Genomic DNA, 22799 nt, shown 5'->3' with positions numbered 1-22799 from the left:
CCGCTGCCTCGGGCCCCCGCCGTCCCCCGGTGCCCGCGGGACCCGCCGCGTCCCCGGTCCTGCGGGACCCGGCGCCTGCCCTGCCTCCCTTCGCTCCTCCCGGTCTCCCGCCTCCCCGCCGCGCTGCGCTCCCGCCGGTGCCGCTCCCCGGGGGGTGCCCGAGCCTCGGTGGCGGCGCCGGTAACACGGTGCGGCGGGGGGCGCCCGGCGGCGCGGCCCCAACTTCGGCGGGGAGACAAACTTCTGGGCCGGCCCCGCTGCCCCCGGTGCCCGCGGCACCCGGTGCCCTCCCGGTGCGCTGCTCACCTTGGCGGAGCATCTTGGAGCCGGGGCGGGCGCCTCCCGGCGGCGGCGGCGGCGGCGGCGCTCAGAGCCTCGGGCGCGGCGGCGGCGAGCGGTAGCGGCGGCGGCGGCTGCTGCTGTACCGGGAACGAGGAGCCGGAGCCCGGGCGAGCGGCCCCCGCGGGGGCATGGCGGGCCGAGCCGCAGCGGCACCGGGGAGCGCCGGCCCCGGAGCACCGGGGAGCGCCGGCCGCGCCTCTGCCCGCCGCGCGTCCCGCCGCCGGCTTTTAGGGGGGAGCCGCCCCCTCGGGGCTGGGGCCGCCGCCGCCCCCCACCCCCTCGGGCAGAGCCTATAAAGGGGTGCCCGGTGCCGGTGCCGGTGCCGCGCTGCCTGCAGCGGCGGGCAGGGCTGGGCAGGGCGGGGCGGGGCAGCGACGGGGCGGGCAGGGCTGGGCTGGCCTGGGCTGGGCCGGGCTGGGCGAGCCCCCCCGGGCCCCCCCTTCCGCCGCCGCCGCCGCCTCTCCCGCCTCCCGTGGACAGTTCGTGAAAGTGCCGCTGCTCCCGTTCCCCGCGCCGCCGCCCTCCCTCCGCCCCACCGGGGGGTATGGCCCAGCTCCGCCCCCCCTAGGCTCTGCGGTCCCCCCGGGACCGACTGTCACCCCCGGCACATCGTTGTCCCCTCTGCCGTCGTCGTTCGCACGGTGCTCCGTTATCGCACCGAGGCTCCGCCGCGCCGCCCCGCGCCTGCCGTGGGCACGGCTGTGCCCGCTGTCCCGCCTGCCCGGCACCCACCCTGCCGCTCCCCGGGGACCGTCCCCTCGGCCCCTTATCGTCCCCTCTGCCCGCCGTGTCGCCGTGTCCTGCGAGATGTCGCCGTCCGATGCGGGTCTCTGCTGGCCGCGCTGTCCCCGCCGCCCCGGCACGGTCCCAGCCGCTCCCTACGGTGCCCTCCGCCCCACCCGCTCCCTGCCGTCCCACCGGGGTCACCGGGGGCTCTGCTGACCCCTCTGCCTCCCGGCCGCTGATGTCCCCTTTGTCTCCCGATTCCTGCTGTCCCCGCGCTCTCCGCCGCGGTCCCGACACCCCGGTGTCCCCGAGCTGTCCCCGCTGTCCCCGGACAGTCCCTCCTGCCTCCTCCCCCGTGCACCACGGCGGGTCCCGTTATCCCCCCGGGAACCTAGCTGTCCCCACGGCCCCGCCGGGACCGCCGCTTTCCTCAGGGGATCCCCGCTGCCTCCTCGGTCTTCTGTCGTCCCCTGGAGGACCCCGCTGACCCCGGACTGTCCCTCCTGCCTCTCGAGGGTCCCTCTTGCCTCCTTCCCTCTGTCCCACAGCGGGTCCCGTTATCCCAGCGGGAATGCTGCTGTCCCCACTGCCCCAAGGGGGTCCCGTTACTCCACCGGGAGCGCTGCTGTCCTTACTGCACCGTCGGGATCCCCGTTGTCTCCAGGGGGTCCCCATTACCCTCGGGTTCACCTTGCCCCATGCTTCGCAGGGGCCTGAGGTGGGACACACACGGACCCGTCACCGTGACAAAGTCCCCGGTGCCCCCGCCCCGTCCCCGTGTTAACGTTCGGACCGTTAACCCTGAAACTGTCAGCACCGCGAGGGATGCGGCGGGACCACGTCCCCGACGTGAAGGGCGGGCAGCCGCGCCATCGCAGCGCTTGTCACATCCCACTGCACTCCTAGTGTCCCGCCGGGACCGTGGCGAGAGCGCTCGGTCCCCGCCGCGCCGCCCGTCCCGTCGGGGCCCGCCGGTGCGCTCCCGGGCTCGAGCTCTCGGCCGGCGACTGCTCCGGCCTTGCGCGGGGATCGCTTAGTGCTGCCTGCCGCCTCCACGTGCGCCACAGCCATGGCGGCCCCCGTGCGCGCCGGGAGCGCGGCCCCGGTGCCCGCCAAAGGTGGGCTGGGACCGGCTCCGCGCGGGGCTCCCGGTGCCGCTACCGGCCGCTGTGTTGCTTGCCTTGACGGGGAAGGCCCGGCCGGTGGCGGGAGGTGGCTCCTCCACCGTCCCGGCCACCCCCGCCGCCGGCCGGGCCCAGCTGGCCCTTTGTCGGTTGTCCCGTGGGCCGTGCGGGGAGGGTTTGGTGGCTCGTGAGTGCCGGTGTTGGGCTGGAAATAGTGAATAATCCCCCTGCTGTCACTCCCCCGCTGCACTCTGGCATCGCCGAGATGTAGGGGGGCGGCTGCTGTCGGGGGGCGGCTTCAGGATGAGGCTCCCGGGGATGGAGCACCCGGCGCTGGGCGGCTCTTTCCCGGTGGGATAACGGGATCCCCTTGTTGGGGAAACGGGGGTGCATTAGGGTGTCACCGGGGTGCTGGCCGATGAGCCCTGAGGGGCTGTCACCTCGCTGTGGGGACAGCCAGCTGCGCTCATAGCGTTCCACATCCTTACCGCCGTGCTTTCTGGGTTAAAAAAAGCCGCTTTGTTCCCCAAAAAGCGCTAGCAATCTGCCCCCAGCCTGCAGGGCAGGACCCCACCCCTCTTCCCCGCTTGTCCCCGGGGGTGTGAGCACAGCACAGGCTGCGGGTGGCCCGTGGCGTGCGGGCTGCGCTGCCTCTGACGCTCCTTCAGCTCCCCCGTTTGTCCCGCAGCCCGAGCCCGGCGGGTGGCCCAGCAGATCCCCGAGGAGATCCTGGGCAACGCGGAGCTGCGGGAGGCCGCGGCGGCCCTGCCCCCCAACTACAACTTCGAGATCCCCAAGACGATCTGGCGCATCCGGCAGGCTCAGGCCAGGAAGGGTGAGCGCTGCCCCGGGGCATGAGCGGGTTTGGGGCTGGTTTGTGCTGCTGAGCACCCCCCGTGGGGCAGGGGAGGCTGGGGCTGAGCTGCTGCTGTGCCCCCGATGTGTTTAGGCTCGGTGATGGCGAGCTCTGCTCCTCTCCAGGGGGGTTAATAGATCTGTATCTCTGGATTATAATCACATTGGACAGGACAGGTGGAGCTGCGTGGACCTGTCAGCCTGGAGATGTGTCTGGGATGCTGGCCAGGTCCCTGCTGTGCTCCTCTTGCCTCTCTCCTCTCTCCCTGCGCTTTCCTGACACGCTGCTGGTGCCGGCAAGGGGGAGCCCCACAACACCGGGCACCGGGTGGGGCTGGCAGGGAGCTGGGCCATGCTGCTCTCTGCTCTGAACCCTGCTCAGAGGGTTGTGTACCCCCAGAGGGGCAGGGAATGATTGTGGAGGCTTCAGGAGTGGTGCCAGGGCTTTTCCTGTGCATCCCTCTGAGCAGTGTGTGATCAGCTACGGGCACAGGGCTCGGAGCCTCCTCTCACCCCCGGGTGTCACCAACGTCCCCACCCTGACTTCACCTGCACACAGGGGCTGCTCGTGGGGCCGTGTGGCATAGCCGGATTTGAAATGCTTTCTATCCACCTGGGAATGGCTCTGCCTGCTGCCACCGAGCCGGCAGGGCTGGCAGGCGCCACGGGGATGTTCTGGCAGCTGAGCTGCTCCCGGCTGCCCTGCCGGAGGGTGCGGGGCTGCCCGGCCCATCCCGGCTGCGGGGTGGCAGTCAGGGCTGGGCGTGTCCCATCAGGACACGGCGAGGCCGCCCAGCCGTGCTGCTCTGCCTTTCCTCGCTGTGTTTTGCTGCTTGGCACCTCCTAATTAAATGTAAATATGCGGCTGGGATTTAGGCTTCCGAGAGCTGGGAGCGGAGCCCATCAGCCAGCCAGCCGTGCTGGGATTTGAGAATCCGCGTGTGCAGAGAGCAGCCAGGGGCTCGTTGCTGGGGGAACGCAGCCTCCCACAGGGCTGCAGCCAGCCCTGCCTGTGCCCTGCCTGCCGGGGGGTTTGGGGGGGCTGGGGAGCACCCCTTTTCCCCATTGTATTGTGGAAGTGGAGAGCGACCCAGCTGCCTCCTGCCAATCTGCTGTTTGCAGATCTGGGGTGGAGGGAAGCCCCAAATGGGCCAAAATGGGCTCAGTGGGGGATCCCTGCCAGGTCAGGCAAGGGCTGGCAGAGCACGTGCAGCTTTCCTTGGGCCCTGCAGGTTGGAACAGGGTGGGAATCAGCCTAATTTGAACCAGGCCTTTACACAGCTCCAGTGGGTTGGGCCTGGAAGCGTGGGGATTTTGTTGGAGGGGAATCTGCAGAGAGTGTTTGGATAGATAGCATGGAAGCTGGGATATCTTAGTGGGATTGGGAGGTGAAACAACAACAGGATTAATGGGGCCTCCTCCATTTACCTCCTCCATCATGGTCCCTGCTCCTCCCCACCACCCCTGGCTGGACCCCAGGCACTGGGCAGTTTGCTGGCCTTTGGAGGAGAGGGATTGTTCTGATTGTTCTGTGAGGAGGGAGCAAATGAGGAGACATAATTTGTTGTTGGATAAATTCCTGCAAGGCACAATGCTGCGGCTGTTGCTGGCCACCCTCCTGAAATGGAGAGAGAAGCTGCGAGGGAGGTGTGGAGAAGGGCAGTGAGAATGATCAAAGGTTTGGAGCAGCTTCTGTATAAGGAGAGATTAAATAGGTTTAGATCCTTTAGCTGGAAAAGAGGTGAACGAAAGGGGATATGATAGGGATGTAGAATTGTGAATGATGTGGAGAGGCTGAACAGGGGATGATTATTCACTCTTTCTTGTACCAGGAGAACCAGGGGCACACGTTTACATTATTAGGAGCAGGTTTAAAATAAACAGAAGAAAGTACCTTTTGCTGTACAGCACATAATTAAAATCTGGAAGTCATTACTGTGAGAAGTGGGAGAGACCAGCGGTGTCAGCGGGTTCAGAGAGGGATGAGGTGTGTGCACAGGGAGAGTGGAGGTGGCCCAAGGCAGGAATGGCCCAATCTGCACCCCAGCTGCCAGAACCACCCGGATTTTTGGTCAACACCTGCCTGGTTTGGTGAGCATGGTTTGTGGCTGCACCTTGAGCTGGTCCCCACTTCAAGATGTCCCTTTCAGCCCCTCCTAACCCCGTGGCTGTTTCTCTTCCCAGTGGCCCTGCAGATGCCAGAAGGGCTCCTCATGTTCGCCTGCACCATCGCTGACATCATTGAGAGGTAAGAGCACTGCTTTTCCCTGCAGGGCTCGGGGCTGGCCAGGGCATGGGGGCTATTGCTGGGGATGGGTTGGCCACTGGGCAGGAAGGAGGTGCTGTGGCTGGGGCCACGACCTGGCTGGGCACAGCTGGGCAGCCCTGCGGTGGGTCACAGGGACCTGCTGCCAGCCCCGGTGCCAGCCCAGCCCTCGCTGCTCAGTTCTCCTCTCCTCTCTGCTGTGCCGGGAGCTGCTGACAGGCTCGGCATGCCGGGGCCCCGCAGGGGTGCTGGAGCCGGGGAGCAGCCGTGTTAACGAGCGGCTGACGCCAGCCCGGTGCCAGGGGAGGGCCGGCAGCGGGGCCACCGCTGCGGCAAGGACCCAGCCTCCTCCCCCCGGCCTCGTCCTGCCTCTGCAGCCACGGAGATGTGCAGGGGCAGCCTTGCTGCGGCTGGGGAGGCTCGAGGCCACGGTGATGGCACGGAAAGGGTCGCTCCTGCTGGGTGACCCCTTCTCCATGGCTCCTCTCTTGATTTTTCTGTGCTGCTTGAGAGCCGAGGCTGAGGCGCTGGAGAGGAGCTGGGCTGTGCAGTGACAGGGGATGCAGGCACCTTGCAGAAATTGGCCGTGATCTCTTTCCTGCTGAGAGCGTCTGCCTTCCTCCACACCCACCACAGCCCCCTCCGCAGCCCCTCTCTGTTTTAGCACAATGAATTAGTGCTAATAGCACTTCGTGCCTCGTCTGCCATCGGGGTCGTGGCACTCATTAGCAGCTGCCTTGCCGAGGCCGCTGCCGTGCTGGGTGGGTAGGCAGCCGTGCCCGCAGGCTTTGTCCCCACACTGCCGTTGTCTCCCCCACGGCAGCCCCACACTCGGTGGGAAGGTGGGCGCGGGCAGGGGGGCAGGGGATGGGTGTGAGCGTGGGCAGCTCTGCGTGGGTTTGTCCCTTTAAGTGGAGCTGCCTCCTCTCGGCTTTGGCACCCAGCCGCTTTCATGTCTCCGACTTCAAAGGCAGCGGATTAAGGGGCTCTTTTATCTGAATGAAACCTTAAGCCCCACTTCCCGGTGGATGGTGGATTGCAGGGTGCTGAATGCCAGGGTGCCGCTGGATTCTGGGGTGCTGCCATCCTTGCTGGGCTGGTGAGGGGTGCTGGTGGGAGATGGGTGCTGCGTGGGTGGAGGTGCCCAGCCAAGGGAGGGGATGTGGGGGCACTGATGGGATGGTGTTTGGATGTGGGATGGCTTCAAGGCTGAGCAGGAGGGCTGTATCCTTCCCTCACTGCCACCATGCAGTACCCAGAAACACCCCACTGCCACCCCCTTACTGGGAGCACTGGGAGCCATCTGTCACCCTGGCTGGCGATGTGGCTGTGCTGGGTACCAGCACTGCCAGCCAGAGGATAGTGGCTGTGGGCAGGATGAGCCCAGCCCTGTATCCACTCTCTTGGGGACACACTGGGGACCCAGTCACACTGCTGGAGGTGAGGTGTGAATCGGCAGGTGGCCTCGTTAGTTCCTGCCTCTCCCTGCTATTAATATTCATCGCCAGCATTAATGTGGAATGGAAGCTCGGCCACCCGCTCCTGCTGGCCCTCCTCACCCAGTGCTGGGGCCGGATGAGCCTCCAACGTGACAGGAATCACTGCAGCTGTCTGCTCTGGCTGCTGTCACCAGGCTGGGGACAGGGGCTTGGGGTACCATCAGCCCTGGGCTGGTGTCCCCTTCCTCCTGGTGACAGAGAGGATGTGAGGGCTGAGCGTGACAGGAATACCTGTGTGCCCACTGGAGGCATTGCTCAGCGAGCAGCCCCTTTCCCAGCCCATCCCCACAGCCTCCTGCCCTGTCCTTGCTGGTGGGAGTTTGGGGAGTGAGTTCCCCCTCCCCTGCATTCTCTGCTGCTGGCTGCAGAGCCATGCCCGGGGTGGTGCCCCTGGGGTGACAGTGCCCATCCCTGTGTATTTTGGTTGAACTGGAGCCGTGTCAGCTGCCACTCAGATGGAATATTTATCCCTTCTGCTGGAGCTGCCTTTTAATAGAGTGTTTGTGCCGTGGCCTGGTGGTGCTGGGAGAGCCGAGAGCGGGATGTGGCTCACTCCCCCGCATCACAGGCGGCTCGAGGGGGACACGGTGCTCGCTGTGCGTCTGTCTGTCCCCGTGCAGTGGGACGGCAGTGTCAGCACGTCCCTCGCTGCCGTGTGGGAGTGAGCAGGCCCCCGGGGAGCTCCGTGGAGTAAAGAGGGGAGGGGGGAGGCCAGGTGGGGCCTGTCTGAGCTTCCCAGCATTGCACTGGCGCTGGCCGAGCCCCGAGGGGCTGCGGGGATGAAGATGTAGCCGAAGCATCACAGCCGCCGCCGGAAAGGCCGGTGGGGTTCTCAGCCTGGAGCCTTTGAAACCGAGAGCACACTCGGAGCACTGACCGGTGTGAGGCCAGTTAATTACCGTTAATAGGTTTGTCATTGTCAAAGCTGTGCCGGGGCGAGCCGCCGGGCTGCGGGGGGGCGGTGTCGGGGCCGGGGTCTGCGCGCTGCCGGCGCCACATCACGACACTCCCGCGGCACCTTCCAAATTGGCTCCATTTGTCACGGCTGATGTAATTCGGCAGAGAGGAGCTCGTGCTGGGGGGCGGCAGCGTGGAGAGCCGCGTGGGGGGAGCTCGGACCACAGCTCGGGGAGGGGCAGCCCCCCAGCCCACCCGCTGTCATGCCGGGGAGGTGGCAGTCGTGTCCCCCTGCGCCACCAGCTTGCAGCTGGGGGCTGTGCAGCCAGGAGCGGGACCCCTGCTCCCCTCCCTGCCGGGGCTGGAGCAGATGGATCAGCTGGGCTCTCAGCTGGGCTTTTGATTCCGTGTTAATAAAGTCGGCTGTCGGGCTTCGCAGCTGCTAATCCCTCTGTCTTCCTGTGCCACGCCGGGGTGAGAGGCTCCTGCTAATCAGCTGAGGCTTGGTGGCGGCCATGGGCAATGGCAGGTGGGCCCAGGGGTGTCCTGATGCCTGCAGAGGCTGCCCTGCCACAAGTTCCCAACTCCCAGTGGCTTTTAAACACCTTTTGAAACACCTCCCAACTCCCAGTGGCTTTTGAAGATCCATGAGAGGTGGTGCTGGAGGTGCACAGACCATCCTAGTCTCATCCTGGTGACTCAGGAGCAGACAGGGACTTTTTGGAATGACAGCAGGTCCTGGTTGAGTAATAAAGAGTTAAACATCTGTGTGCACAGCCCAACAGCTGTGGCAGAGCTTGAAGTGCCCTACTAAGGCCAGGACAAAAGAGGCCCTGATGGATAGCGTGCCCCACAGTGCCGTGGCTGGTGTGCCCAGCAGGTTCCCAGTGCCAGCAGGTGCCAGGTCCCTTGGCCAGGCAGGTCTGCCATGTGGCACCGAGCAGTGTGGGACTGAGTGCTGTGATGAAGCTGGCAGCATCACCAGGAGGTCCCAAAGGGCCAGCCTGGGACACTAACAGAGATCAGGATCTGGCCTCAGCTGCACAGTGCCGTGGCTCTGCTGGCCAGCGCTGCCTTCCCTTCTCCCCTCGTCCTTTTCAGCACAACCTGGAGGCTCTGGCAGCGGGTGCACGCTGTGCAGGGGAATTTAATCACTGTCATTAACCACACAACAGCATCATTAGAGAAATGAAGTTCTCACTTCATTGGAGATGTTCAAAACCTTCTGCCCGGGTGGTGCCTGCGCCAGGGGGATTGGGCCAGGGGGAATGTGTGGGATCTATAGGGATGTCACCTCCCAAGGCTGGGATGTGCCAGCACAGGTGTGGTGCCACCACCAGTGCACCATGCCAGCTCCTTGTATCCCACAGAGCTCTGTGTTGTGAAGAGGGGACAGTCACCATCCAGACACGGGATGGTCATGGTGCCTTTACAGCCAACGTGCACTGACCCTTGGTTTGCCTTATTTTGGGGGGTTTTTTTGCTGCTACAGGACCAGCAAAGCTGGGGTGCCCTGGGACATGCCCCTTGAGAGGTGGTGTTTGCCCTGCCACCTACAGTGAGGACAAATTGGGAAGTCTCCTCAGGGGAGGGGACCCAGCTGGAGATGGTTCCTCCTGGGGGGCTGTGGGGACACCCACCTCTCCCCATCATGCCCCACTTGCAGCAGCTCTGTGGGGCTCCATCCTTGCCCAGCTGCAGCCGGGCTCTTCCAGCACCAACTGCAATAAAATTGCAGACTCATTATTTTAATTATGTGCAGCCTTCCTGTGCTAATGAAGTTGGGAGTCTGGTAATGGGGCTTGGTGATGGGCTTCTCTGCTAATTAAGTGCACTGTTCTCAGCCAGGGCTGGGCTTGGCCCCCACAGCCCAGGACTGCAGCACCCACGGGTGTCCTGGGACACGCTGGGTTTGGGCACAGGGCGGCACTGGGAGTGGAGTTTGTGGGGTGATTATGGGGTGGTTGTGGGGTATTTGAAAGGCCACATGGAGGTGAGGCAGGTGGCTCAGAGACCAGGGGCAGTCTGCACTGTCCCTCTCACACAGACATCCTGGCATCCCAGTGCTGGCTCCATCATCCCATAGCGCAGGGGTGCCAGGACTGGCCACTCTCAGCCCAGTCCCCTCAATCCCTCCCCACCAAGGGCTGGTGGACACGCAGGGGCTGAGGACTCGTCCCTGCTGGGGAGAGCAGCTCTGCCTCATGGCTTGAGGACCAGCACTGTATCATTCACACACTGCCAAGGGACCTCGCGCTCCTGCCAGCAGCAAATGCTCTCATTCATTTTTCGAGGGGCTGGGATAAATCAGGGCTGCTCCAGCCAAGTGCCTGTGCTCAGGTGACAGGGACTGGCTACCCCGTGCTTGGAGACATGCAGGCCCCATGTGTGCATGTCTCTGACCCAGCGTTTTCAGCCCCAAAACTTGTCCCTGGATTGGTGCTGCCTCCGTCCTGCACTGGGGAGCAGGGCTGGGAGGGCTTGGGGGTCCCAACTGGGATCGGGGCCGGGACCTGGCGTGCCCTGGGGCACATCCTGCCAGTGCTGAGCATGGCGCTTTATAAATGGGATTTTGGGAACCATCTGTTTAAAGGAGCAGATAATGAATTAGGGGGAGATGAGAAAAATGCTAAGGCCAGGCGGTTTTTCAGAATGAGCCGGGGTTTGCGGGACGTAAAAGATGAATAACCTCCCCACGTGTTCAATATTCATGAGCTCCCAGCTGTAATGAGCATCTCAGCGCTGGGTGGGGACATCCCTGTCACCACTGCCAGCATGCTGCTGGGACCTATCCGTGGCTGTGACAACTTCCAGGGACACAAAACACTGACAAGGATGCTGCCTTGGCTGCCCCTTGCCCACGTCCTGGTCCGGACTGGTTGGCAAGCAGCTCCTTAGCCTGTGTTGGAGGCAGGTGGCTGCTAATTGACATTTCCTTCCTCTGTAGTTTGATGAAAGACTCTGGCGACACTGAACTGATTAAAACATCAAGGGGAGGCCCTGGTGCCTGCCTTTGATTTGTCTCTGGAGATGATTACGGCTCCGCTCGATTGTCCAGCCCAGCCGGAGCGGGTGATCCTGGTGTGTGCCATCCTGGAGCCCCTCCTGCAGCACCACCAGGCTCCTGGCCTTGCCAGCACCATTAGGTTCCCTCCTCATCAGGCACCATCCCGTGGCCTCTTTGCTCACCTGTAACTCCACTCCCTGCAGCCGGAGGAGGAATCTTGCCCATGGCCAGCACAGGGCTCAGCCTCACCTCTCCCTGCCCAGCTGCAGCCCCACACACCGGGCAGGGCCACAGGCACCTCTGCCCTCCTCCTTCCACTGCTGCTATTTCACTTTCTTGCTCTTCACCCCCAGGGACTTTCTCTGGGGTTTGGGCCAATTTGCATACATTTTAATCTATAAAAAATTAAGCGGCGCTGGCTGCCGCTCTGAGTCAGACCTCCCCATCCTGAATCTTAAGGAGCTGAATAATTTTCCACTTTTGCTGAGATGTGTGGAGTCTGATTCACGTTCATCTCATCACCTCTCATTAGAGGAGGGGGCTGGGGGCTCGGAAGGGTGGGAAGAGCCTTCTGGAAGCTTCACTGGCAGCCCCCAGCCCCACGGTGTGACCACGTGGGCAGTGGAGGAGCCATCCTCCCATCCAGGCCACGCTGGCCGTGAGGAATCGCGGGATTTGGGTGCTGGCAGCATCCTGCCCATCTTCTGACATTCCCCAGCTGCATCCCCAACCCTCGTGGAGTGGGAGCTGCCCAGGCCGGACTCAGAGGTGAGGATGGCTGTGCCCCCTCCTTGGGGACGCTCCAGCATTGCTGCTCCCTGTCCCCCTCCCCGGGCGCTGACGGATGGGCCGGAGCTGTTAATATTCAGCACGCTCCGCCATTTCTCCACCTTCTGCCATCTGCCCAGCTCTGCCCACCATTTCTATTCTTGCCGCCGACGTAACGCTCCCTGCCTGGCGCTCGGGGGGAGCGCGGGACCCTGGCCCCCAGCCAGCCATGGGTGCTGCAGGGGGTGACGCTGTGCCAGGGCCCCCTCCTTCCCGGGTCCCCGGTGCCAGCAGCAGGGGAGACCCCGCTGGCACCGAGCTACAGCAGGCCTCAATTAAATGAGGAATTAGCATCTGGTTTAAGCAGCCCCTCCAGGCACGGGGCTTTGTCGTTGCAATACCTGCTCTCATCCTGCTGCGGCAGCTCCCTGGGAAGGTAGCCAAGCTAATAATCCCCCAAAATGGTGCAATAAATACCCACAAAGGTGGTGCCTCTGAATCATGCCAGAGCCCTGGCTTTGCTGCTTGGTGCTGGTGTGTGCCCCTTCACCCACAAGCTGGCAGGTGCTTGGACTGGAGCACTGGGTGTAGGGGACAGCACCAGTGGTGGTTTGGTGCTTTCCCTTGCAGAGTGCCACTTAAGCACCAGCTCTTCTGGAGGTCACCCAGCTTGGCCAAACTGGCATGCAGGGCTGACACAGCCAGGTGCAGATTGGATTCACCAGCTCATACAATGCCCAGCCATGGGGTGATGGTGGCTTGGCTGGCACCACAAGGGATGCCAGGACAGCTGTTCTGCCCGTCCTGGTGGCTCCAGTCCCCAGGGCTGTCTGGTGGAAGCGGTGGCACCACGCTGTGCCGGGTCTCCCTCTGCTGCTCTCCCCGCTGAAGCATTAGGAATCTGGCAGCGTATTGTTTGATGAGTGGATAATCCGCTGAATTGCAAACAGCTTTACCCAATTGAAGAGGCGGATTACCGCTCTCCAGCTTAATCATGTTGACATCTCGGAGAGTAGCCAGTGCTTGTCCTCTTCGGCGCGTGGCTCGGTGGCAGCGCGGGGTCCCCCCATAGTGACATTCTGGGGCTGGGGGGCAGAACCTGGGCTGCAGTGACACGGCTGTGACCCTCAGTGCTGTGCCTCCCCACAGATTCACGGATGCAGAGGCTGTGGTGATGGGTGACGTGACCTACGGCGCCTGCTGCGTGGATGACTACACGGCCCGGGCCCTGGGCGCTGACTTCCTGGTGCACTATGGACACAGTTGCCTAAGTAGGTGACACCGAGTCCCGGGGTGCTGCTGGGGTGGCACTGTGGAGGCTGTGCTGCTGCCACCGTGCCACGCCGAGCAACTCCGCACATCTGGACGCCAGCTCGGAGACTGCCAGCCCCAAAGGGCTTTCTGTTCTCTGGCTTTGGATGGGGCCAGGCTGGCTGGGTGGCTGCTCACGGACAGGATTTTGGGCGCAGCAGGCTGTGCTCATCCTGCTCGGCCGCTGCAGCAGCGCACGGATCCAGCTGTGTCCCCGGGAGCAGAGCAGGAAGGCCATGGCTGGCAGGACCCTGCTGGCCCAGGGGATGAGGCTGCTGCTGCTCCCCACCTGGCCTCTGCGGAGTGGTGACAAAGGGAATGATGGCAGAGGAGAGCAAGGGCCTGGGGGTCCCGCTTGTCCCGGGGCCAGGAAAGGCAGCTTTGTGGGTACAGTGCAGGCTGGGCGGGGAAGGGAGGAGGAGGAGGAGGCTGTGTGCTCCCCAGGCGGACAGTACTCTGGATCCAGTTGCCATGGAAACTGCGCTGCTGTCCCAGATGCTGCTAACTTTGAAGTCCACCCAGGATGGAATCAGCCCAAAAATAACAATAAGACGCTCTGGGTTTTAAGGTGGATCTGCAGAATTGCCATAGTGAGTAGGAGGTGTGTGCATCCCTGCTGCTGCCACGCTCCCAGCACCTGGCAGCCCTCCTGGACGTTTATGGGGCCCTATAAATGGGTTTGAAGAATTGCATCAGGCTCTGTGTGAAATACTGACTCCCCAGTTGAGAACTCTGTCCTGAAAGCCACGTCGGTGTGAGCGTTTGTGGTGATAAATATGTGTGCTAGGTGCTTTGTTAAGGAAGGAGGGTTATGTGCACCACTGGAACAGGGAGTATAAAACTCCTGGTTTGTAGCCTGCTGCTCATGAATGAACAGCAGGAAGGGGAGGAAGGGGCCATATCCATCAGGCTGCTCCAGGGAATGGGAGCAACATCGTCTGGAGCTGCTCCCTGCAGGGACAGGCAGGCACTGCCAGGCTGACTGTCACCAGCTGCTGCCCGTGGCCTCGTTGCCCTTGCCTAGTGTGGGTTGGGTGGGTCATAGGGCAGAGTTGGGTGGGTCACAGGGAACCCTGGGTTACCCATGGGCTGCTGTGAGGATGTTGGGCTCCTTTTGAGCTGCCCACAGTGGTCCTGTCACCAGGGTGGCCAGTGGTGAGGCACATAATGCTTCCTGCTCCCTCCCAGCTCCACGTGCCCCGCAGGAGGGAGTAATTTGCACTTAATTGTGATCAGGCAAAGAGCACCAAAATGGGAAGTGAACATGGAGCTGTGGATCGATGTGGACTCTGTGTACTTTAATTATTCACTTAATCGTGGTGACAAAGGCTTCTTAGCACCAGGGGTAATTAGATTTGTGTTCATTGATTCCCCAGGCTGCCATTATCTGGAGAGAGCTCTCTGTGGCTCCCTTCTGCACCCGTGCCCTGGGTGCCAGCACAGGCAGAGGGGTGGCACAGCCCACCCTGCCTATACTAGGGCAGTTTGGGGCACAGGGAGCCCCACCAACATGCTTCATCCCCCAGCTGCAGGCAGCAACAGCCTGGGGCTCGCTGGAGCCCCGGGTGTACCCCACACTCAGACCCTGTCTCTTCCTGTCACCAGTTCCCATCGACTCCACCCAGGGGCTGAAGATGCTCTATGTGTTCGTGGACATAAAGATCGATGCATCCCATTTTCTTGAGACCATTCGCTTCAACTTTGCAGCAGGCACCTCCCTGGCCCTGGTTAGCACCATCCAGTTTGTCTCCACCTTGCAGGTGAGATGGAAATCCCTGGCTTTTGTCTCCCCCTGAGTTTTCCTCTGGCTCAGCCCTTCCCCGTCCCAGCCCCGCGGTGGGAGCGGCTGCCCCGGGGTGCTGGTGGAGCTGGTTCCCCTCTGACGAGTCGCTGCAATAATGTGGTGCTGCCATAACGTTGATCAAGTACTTTATAATAACTCTGATCAATGTTTCATGGCGGCACCCCTCCCCAGCTCCCCCGGGAGCTGCTCTGGAAATGTCAGGGCAGGCGGTGGAGCACTTGGCATTTTGATGCAGTGCCGGCAGCGGCCGGGGAAGCTCTGTCTGCCCCTGAACGGCCTGCTGGGCAGGAGGGGAGGAGATGAATGAGCCTCTTGAGCCGTGTCTATCAAAACACGGGGCTATCCAAGCGTTAAGCCTTTTCCCTTGTCTTTTAATTGATACGTTGCTTGAGCCTCGCTGAGCATCCTGGGCTGTGCGGGGCTGTTCCTGGTGCCACCCCGAGCGGGCTGGTTCCCCTCCACCGGGTCATGACAGCTGGGACTGCCAGGGTTGGGGTGTCCCCAAGGGTCCTCAGCCACCTTTGTGCCGTGGCCTGTCCGTGCTGACCCCATGTCTCCCACAGGCAGTGGCACAGGAGCTGCGCTCCCAGTACAAGGTGTGTGTGCCCCAGTGTAAGCCTCTGTCTCCAGGAGAGATCCTGGGCTGTACATCACCCCGGCTCGCTCAGGACACAGATGCCATTGTGTAAGTACCCAGGGTCCTTCAGCACCAGACTTGCCATCCTTCCTGCACCCCTTGCCTGGTTTTGTGCAATTTTAAGGGGTGGTTAGGGCTATCCACAGGCTGGGATGGGCCCCCTTCAGCTCCTCACGCTGCTTTAAGTGGCGTGTGCTTGTAGCATGGAGGAAATAATTGAGTCGTATATCAGAATAGATAATAGATGGAAGGGCGGGTGGATAATTGGAAAAGACAAATGGCCGGGGCCCAACATCACAGCAACATTAATTTTATTTAAGGACAGCAAATTAGAGGGAGCACTTCGCTTCCTATCACCTAATTATTTTAGGTAATGGAAATGCTTAATGTACTGTGAATACAGTGTGCTGCAGAATAAATAAATACAAGGACCCCACCCTTGGGGGGAGCCGGGGAGCCCAGGTGTGGGTTTGGGCCCTGCTGAGCTCCTTCTTGCCCACGCTGCTGGGAGCCAACAGCACCAGTGCCTTTCCAAGCACAGCCATGCGGGGAGCTGGGCTCCAGATTGCTGGACACAGGGGCAGTGAGAGCTCTGGATTCATCCTGAGCCACTTTCTGTCTCTCCAAGGACATCAGGAGCGGGCAGGGGCAGCCAGGCTGGCACTGCATTGGTGAGAGTGGGTCCTTGCAGCTGGCACAGGAGCGGCAGTGCGGTTCCAACCCGCGCAGGTGCACTCGGCCTTACCTGCGTCCTCCCTGCATTATTATTTTCTTCTTTGCACCGTCTCTGGGGCTAACTTTTGCAGACAAATTAGCTTTGATCTCCCAAAATGTCATTCTCCAATTAAGGGCAAAATCTAGTCAAGTTTTACGTCTGAATTCATTTTCCAGGCCCTCACTCCATTAGGGCAGCTGAATGAAAGGCTTTGAAATGTAATTGCTGACTGGAAATCCGATTAGAAATGGAAGCAGCAACGTCTAGAACCAGCCATTGAGATGGAGCAGCTCCCAGCCACCCCGTGCTGGTGTGAGCACCCCTCCTTGCTCTGAGCATGGCTGCCTCTCCAGCCCTGCCATGCCAGGGAGCCCTGGCTGTGCCTGCTGCCCCTGGGTCCCGGCACAGAAGCTTGAATTCCTGGCATCTCCACTATGCTGCAGTTTGGGAAACCAGTGGACATGTGGATGGGGTGCTGCTGTTTCCCAGTGCCATAGCTCTCCCTCCCCTCTTGGCAGGTATTTGGGCGACGGGCGCTTCCACCTGGAGTCCATCATGATTGCCAACCCAGGGATACCTGCGTACAGGTACAGGCACCCACTCCAATCCCATGGTGGGGACCACCCCATCTGTCCCCCTGTGCCCCCCAGGGCTGGGCAGGCAGCTTCCAGCAGCAGGCACGGGCAGGTGAGAGGCCACGGGGTGGGTGAGGAGATGCTTGGGGGAGATGAACACCAGCCATTTACTCCAGCTGAATATAAACATTTTGACAAGTACCTGTGAAAGCTCGTGGAGGTGCAGCCATTAAAGCCCGGCTGCTGCAGGCAGAGGCCATAAAGCGCGATGATGAGGCCGCTGAAAGCAGATGAAATATCAGGAGTGAAAGGCTGGGCCCATTTGGAGGAATCTGAATTTCCTAGTAGGTCGTTTGTTACAAACGGGAGGCGCACGTCAGGTTTATGGCGCTGGTGAAGCTGCCGAAACCCGAGTGGGATTTGATTAAAATTCTCCTCGTCAAACAAAGCAACAAATCAAAGAATTCTTCATAATTGATGAGCCAGGATGGGGGGGAGCTGAGTGTGAAGCCGAGCACGGAGCTGAGGCTGTGGTGGGTGTTGGGGTGCTGTGGTGGGACACTCGTCCCTATCCCTGTCCTTGTCCCCTAACGAGCCGGCTGGGTCCTACATCAGCCAGGAGGACAGATGCTGTGGGAGGCAATTAGTGCTAATGAGGGACAGGCATCACTGGGAGGAGGGCAGGTGATGGAGCCAGTGTGAGCCTGGCTGTGCTTTGCAGGTACGATCCCTACAGCAAAGTGTTCTCTGAGGAGCACTACAGCCACGAGCGCATGCACCGCGCCCGGCAGGACGCCATCCGCACCGCCAGCTCTGCCCGCTGCTGGGGACTCATCCTGGGCACGCTGGGACGTCAGGGTTCCCCCAGCATCCTACAGGTACCAGCCCCTTCCCCAGTGTCCCCACCAGGCACCAGGTGCTGCTGTTGGGTGGGGGAAAGGACTGGTGAGGGATGGCACCATTGCTGCCAGGGTGAGGGTGGATGTGGCACCGCTGGCAGCCCATCCGTGGCCACGGCCCCGGTCTGCGTGGGCAATTAGCAGCAGATGAGGGGGGCTGGACAAGGGCTCATTAAACCCGTTCCTGGGGAGAGCTGGCCAGTCTTGGAGACACCCCCCACACCCCCACCCCCCCCAGACAGCTCGGCAATTAATTGGCTGGATTTGTTTTAATTGGATGAACTTCCGATCAGGTTCAGCATCCCTGCTCAGCTGCCATGCTGGCGCTTTCTGCACCCCGGCTGGGAGAGGGGAGCAGGACTGCAGAGTTCTGCCCTCTGAGCATGGTGGCCCCTCACTCCCAGAAATGCTGGGGTAGCCACAGGTGAGATTTGAGGCAGAGCAGGGCAGCAGGGTCCCAGCAGCTGCTCTTCCACAGCAGGCGGGACACGGGCATGGCCGGGGCTGGCTGGGCAGGGGGCGATTAGTGCTGGCTCTGGAGGACAAGGACATCTCTGGCCCCTCACCTCCTCCTGCAAGCCCTGGCTGCAGCCAGCCCATGACAGGCGGGTGTCCCAGGGCAGGCAGCCGCTAACGAGAACAGATTGTTGTCATTGAGCAGTAATTACTTCATTAGGCTGAGGCACGTGCTGGGGAGAGCTGGGCACAAGCCGGAGCCATGGCCACAGTCTGGCCTATGACTGCCAAGGGGACACGTGGGGCAGAGCAAGGACCCACAGAGGGTTTGATGGCCAGGAAGGGGCTGTGGGCAGGGCTTGGGGGGCTTGCTAGGGGGCCCTAACCCTGCCAGGTGCCTTTTCCCCCCGCAGCACCTGGAGTCACGTCTCCGTGCCCTGGGCCGGCCCTACGTGCGGGTGCTGCTGTCTGAGATCTTCCCCAGCAAGTTAAAGCTCTTCCCAGAGGTGGATGTGTGAGTGCTGCTGACCCCCTCCAGCCCCAGGGTGCCCCATCCCTGTGCAATTCCCACTTGAAGCTGCCCCTGACACTTCTGTCCTGCTGTCACTGTGCAGGGAAGGGGCACGGCTGTCCTTACCAGGGTGGTGCTGGCACAGTAAGGACCTTCTGGGGTTCTGCTGAGGGGCTTCACTGTGCCTTCTTCTTCCCAAAATGCTCATCCCCACTTGACATTTCCCTTCCAGGTGGGTGCAGGTAGCCTGTCCCCGGCTCTCCATTGACTGGGGAGAGGCCTTCAGCAAGCCACTGCTGACACCCTATGAGGTGAGCACCCCTTTCTGTTTTGGGGGGACAGTCCTGACTTGGGGTGATGCACCAGAGCAGGCTTGGGGATGTCCCTGCACCCAGACAGTGTCCCCTCCTTCTGCATCTGTGCTCTGTGCACAGTCCATGCACGCTGCTGGGATATCCAGTCTTTTGTGAAACCGGTGGGATTCCCAGTGCCTCCAGCTTTGCCCTCCTTGGCACACCAAGCTGGATGCTGGGACCTCTCCCAGCTCCCCCTCTGGGGGCACTGCTCGGGGACTCATCCCCGGTCCTCTCCGCAGGCTGCGGTGGCTCTCCAGGACATCGAGTGGCAGCAGCCTTATCCCATGGACTTCTATGCCAGCCAGTCCCTGGGGCCATGGACGGTGAACCACGGTGGCACACAGCCCCCGCGCCGCGGGCGGCCGGCACAGGTGGGCAGCGGGGGGACACCGGCTCCGCGCTCGGTCCCTCGGGCCGGTGAGAGCACCGGGACGGGCTAAGCACCCGGTGCCGCGTACCGCAAGCGCCACCCCGTGGTGTCGTTGCCACCGAACAATAACGGGGACAGTGCCAGCCCGGCCCGGGGGAGGGACACGCGGCTGCCCCCGGCCCTGTCGGGGTGAGCGCCTGCCGAGCCCGGCGGCTCCCCGGGAAAGGGGGGGTTCCCCGCGGGGGTGCTGCGGGCTGGGCACGGACTGGCTCACCGCAGCTCCGGCTGGCGCTGGGACATCCCTGACCCTCCCTCTCCCTGCAGGGGAAGCCACCCGCGACCCCCGCCCCGCCCGAGGGTGGGGAGCAGCCAAGCACCGGGGACCTCGCAGGTTCGTGAGTGTCACCCGCCGCTGCCCTGGGACCGGCAAGGGCAGACGCGGGGGCACCGCCGATGTGAGAGCCACCGGCACCCCCGGAGCGCAATGGATGGGGTATCACCCCGTAACTCCACAGCACCACTGCCCGCAAGGACCGATCCCGGCTGTCGGCGGCGAGTTGCCCCTTGCAAGGCCGGGCCGTGCTGCGGCCCTGCCCGCGGTGGCACCGGGGGTCGCGTCCCGCCCGCCCCGCCGGGGCCGCCCGGCCCTCACCCCCCGCGACCTCCCGCCGCCAGGGAGCGCGCGTCACTCCGCGAAGGCGCTCCGCTCGCTCTCCTCTCTCCGGCCAATCAGCGCGCCGCGTTTCGGCGGGAAGGCGGAAGTGGCGCCGCCGGGGCGCGGCCATGGCGGAGGCGCGGCCGCTGCGGCTGCTGGCGCTGCACGGGTACCGGCAGAGCGCCCGCCGCTTCCGCCAGCGCACCGGCGCGCTCCGCAAGGCCCTGCGCGGCCGCGCCGAGCTGGTGGCCATCGACGCGCCGCACCGCTTGCCCGCCGGCGCTGAGGACGACCCCGACGGGGATGACCCCCCCCGCGGCTGGTGGTTCTCCGGGCCCGGCACGTTCGAGGCGGGCGAAGCGGCCGCGGCTCCGGCGGGGCTGGAGGAGTCTCTGTCGGCCGTGGCGGCGGCGCTGGCGGAGCACGGGCCCTTCGACGGGCTGCTGGGCTTCAGCCAGGGCGCGGCGCTGGCCGCCATGGTGTGCGCGCTGCGGGCCCGCGGCGACCCGCGCTTCCCGGTGGCCTTCGCCGTGCTGGTGGCCGCGTTCGCCAGCCGCGCCCCGGCGCACGGACACTTCTACCGGGAGCCCATCGCCCTGCCCACGCTGCACGTCGTGGGCGACACGGACGGCGTGATCGCAGCGGCCCTGAGCAGGGAGCTGGCGCAGTGCTTCGTGGAGCCCGTTGTGCTCACGCACCCCGGCGGGCACTTCATCCCCGCGGCTGCGGCGCAGAAGAAAGCCTACCTGGAATTCCTGGAACGCTTCTGCCCCAGGCAGGGCCAGGCCGAGCGCCTAGAGGCTGGGCAGGTTTGAGAACGGGCTCTGTAATAAAAAAGGGCTCTGGTGAGCCACGTGCAGCCACCCATCCTGTGAAACATCACTGTTTCCGTGCCTCCAGCGGGACCAGAGAACAGCTCACTGCACGTTCTGCTCTTCAGTGTTCATCCAGGCCAGGCTAAATGGTTCTTTATCTCCCTTTTTTTCAACTTTGTTGCATACATCAGTGTAAAATATATATGTATATATATATATGCATATAAAGTTATATATAATGTATATGACATGTAACACATGGGTGTGGGGGTGTGACAGTGACGGGGTTGAGGGCAGGAGGGTGACACTGCTCTGTGGGAAAGGTGCTTTCCGAGACTCAAACACCTGCTCAAAAAGAGAGTTCCTCAGCTCAGCCACAGGAAGTGTCTGCAGAGCACAGGGCTCTTGCAGTTTTACACCCCAAAACCTCGTGGTTTTTAATACCTGTTAAGCCAAGCTTCCAGCTGGTCTGGGCCTGCAAAACCGTGTCATCCTTGGCAGTGCCAGGGCTGGTGTTTGTTTCAGGAATGAAATGCCTGCTGGCTCGGTGTGCGTGTGTTGAATCTTCCTTGTACAAAGTGCCTCCATGAACAAGAAAAGCTTGTTTGTGGCTCTGTATTATCCAGAAGCACAGGAAAATCTTTATTGCTGTAACAGTTGCAGGTGTCCTGCTCAGCTTCTGCCCAGCTCAGCACTGGGCACCAGTCTCAGGAGAGGAGTGCTAGCAGAACTTCTCTAACCATGGCTTTCCTTGGGGGTGTAGAGCTGGTGAAAGAGGGAAATGGGATGAAAAAAGTGAATTTCCCCCCTGCTTGAGCAGCAGGGCAGTGCAATGTCAGCTCTGCAAGGCCGCAGGACGCTGTGCTGCAGAAACCCTCCCTGTGCTCTGAGCTGGGAGCGTGCCTGGCGGTGCCAGGGGTTAAAGCAGCGCCGCAGGAGTGAGCAGCTCTCCGCCCATCGCGGCTTTGCCCCGGTTTGCGGCGCGGTGCTGCTGCTGGCAGGAGGATGTGGCTGTTTCCCCGCAGCCCAAACCCGCTCTGCTGTTTCCCTGCGGGGCTGGGGGGGCTCGGGCACTGCTGGCCGTCTGTGCCACTTCACGTGGGCTGTGTCACAGCTGCTGCGGGGGCGCGGGGTCCCTGCAGCCCTTGGTGACACCACGGGCTGGGTTTTTTGGGGCTGCAGCTGTGGCCGAGCACAGCGACGAGTGTGACAACGCAGCGCAGCTTTTGTCCCCGCCGTGCCCCCGCCGCCGGGCAGGGACGGCAGCGGCGGCGCTCGCAGCCCCGGGGGGTGTTCGGTTGTGGCCGAGCTCCCGGTGCTTTCCCGGTGCGGGGGAGGCACCGCAGCCATGGCCGCCCGCCCGCACTGCGGCCCCGCAGCTCCCGGGCACACGGAGGCACCGGCAGCTCCCGGGCACGGGGAAGGAAGGGGAAGAAGCCCCGGGTGCGGTGAGTGAGCAGCACGGTCCCGGCTCTGCAGGCAGCTCCCTGGGTGGCTCGGGGAGGGATGGGTGACCCGAGCTGCCGTTCCTGCCCCTTTCCTGGGGTCTGCATAAAGATGGCTCCTGTCGGGTGTCTGCTGTAGCGGTTTAAATAAATTAATAAAAACAGATAAACGCGACCTTTGTTCGCAGGAGGTGCCTGTGCGAGCAGCGGAGGGAGGTCCTGCTTGGTCCCGGTGTGGTGGGAGGAGGGAAGCGGCTCGGAGGGGTTTGCCATGGGAATCCTGCCCTCTCCCTCCTTTCCTGGCGAGATGCCCTCGGGCTGGCCCCTGCCTCTCGCAGATCCAGGTCTGTTCTTGGGATGCAGCCACAGAACTTGGCTGCCTGCAGAGGTGAGCCTGGAGACAAGACTGGCTGAGTCCTCCCACCCCTCACTCAGCTTTGTGCTGGGGAGTTCCCTTTTCCATCACTCAGTGTGACCCAGGGGAGTTGTTTTTTCCCCCAAAACAGTGTGGGCCAGTTGCTGTGGTTGAGCAGAGGGGTGATGGAGTGAGCCCGGGATCTGGGTGGCAGCTGTGCCACTTGCCTGAGACAAGAGGGCCTGGGGACAATCACCAGTGTCAGCAGCAGCAGCAGAAGCCTGGGTGTTGTCATCCCTGTCCCCAGATGTGCCTTTCCATACCCCAGTGCAGCCACTGGAGCCACCTGTGTGACCTCAGGGACAGGAAGGACCCTGGCTGGGGCCCTGCTTGTGAGGAGCCTGCCGTGGG

General features: G+C 62.7%; 3 protein-coding genes across 4 annotated transcripts in view; 2 read left to right on the top strand and 1 right to left on the bottom strand.

Moving 5' to 3' along the window:
• Positions 1–1768, bottom strand: part of RTN4RL1 (reticulon 4 receptor like 1) — a 29254-nt gene extending 27486 nt beyond the window's left edge. Inside the window, exon 1 of the mRNA XM_041482743.1 lies at positions 1709–1768. Coding sequence (XP_041338677.1) covers positions 1709–1768 — 60 coding nt within the window. The remainder of the gene's footprint in view (positions 1–1708) is intronic.
• A 329-nt stretch (positions 1769–2097) lies between these two features.
• Positions 2098–19583, top strand: DPH1 (diphthamide biosynthesis 1). Of its 2 annotated transcripts, XM_041482707.1 has the most exons (12): positions 2098–2186; positions 2881–3027; positions 5232–5295; positions 12634–12755; positions 14401–14555; positions 15163–15284; positions 16470–16538; positions 17248–17404; positions 18295–18395; positions 18625–18703; positions 18988–19119; positions 19443–19583. In XM_041482707.1, the coding sequence occupies exons 1-12, from the start codon at positions 2138–2140 to the stop codon at positions 19515–19517; spliced, it is 1272 nt and encodes a 423-aa protein (XP_041338641.1). In that variant the 5' UTR covers positions 2098–2137; the 3' UTR covers positions 19518–19583. The 2 variants fall into 2 exon arrangements, with proteins under 2 accessions (XP_041338641.1, XP_041338642.1); XM_041482708.1 differs by lacking the exons at positions 18295–18395; positions 18625–18703; positions 18988–19119; positions 19443–19583 and adding an exon at positions 17719–18267.
• Positions 19584–19893: 310 nt separating this feature from the next.
• On the top strand, positions 19894–22208 carry OVCA2 (OVCA2 serine hydrolase domain containing). The gene has a single exon (XM_041482709.1). It carries the CDS (start codon positions 19902–19904, stop codon positions 20586–20588), a length of 687 nt encoding a protein of 228 aa, XP_041338643.1. The 5' UTR covers positions 19894–19901; the 3' UTR covers positions 20589–22208.
• The last annotated feature ends 591 nt before the right edge of the window (positions 22209–22799 follow it).

The sequence above is a fragment of the Pyrgilauda ruficollis genome, unplaced genomic scaffold, assembly GCF_017590135.1.
Source record: "Pyrgilauda ruficollis isolate IOZ18807 unplaced genomic scaffold, ASM1759013v1 scaffold59, whole genome shotgun sequence".
Taxonomy (NCBI): domain Eukaryota; kingdom Metazoa; phylum Chordata; class Aves; order Passeriformes; family Passeridae; genus Pyrgilauda; species Pyrgilauda ruficollis.
This window is presented reverse-complemented; position numbering and strand designations above follow the sequence as displayed.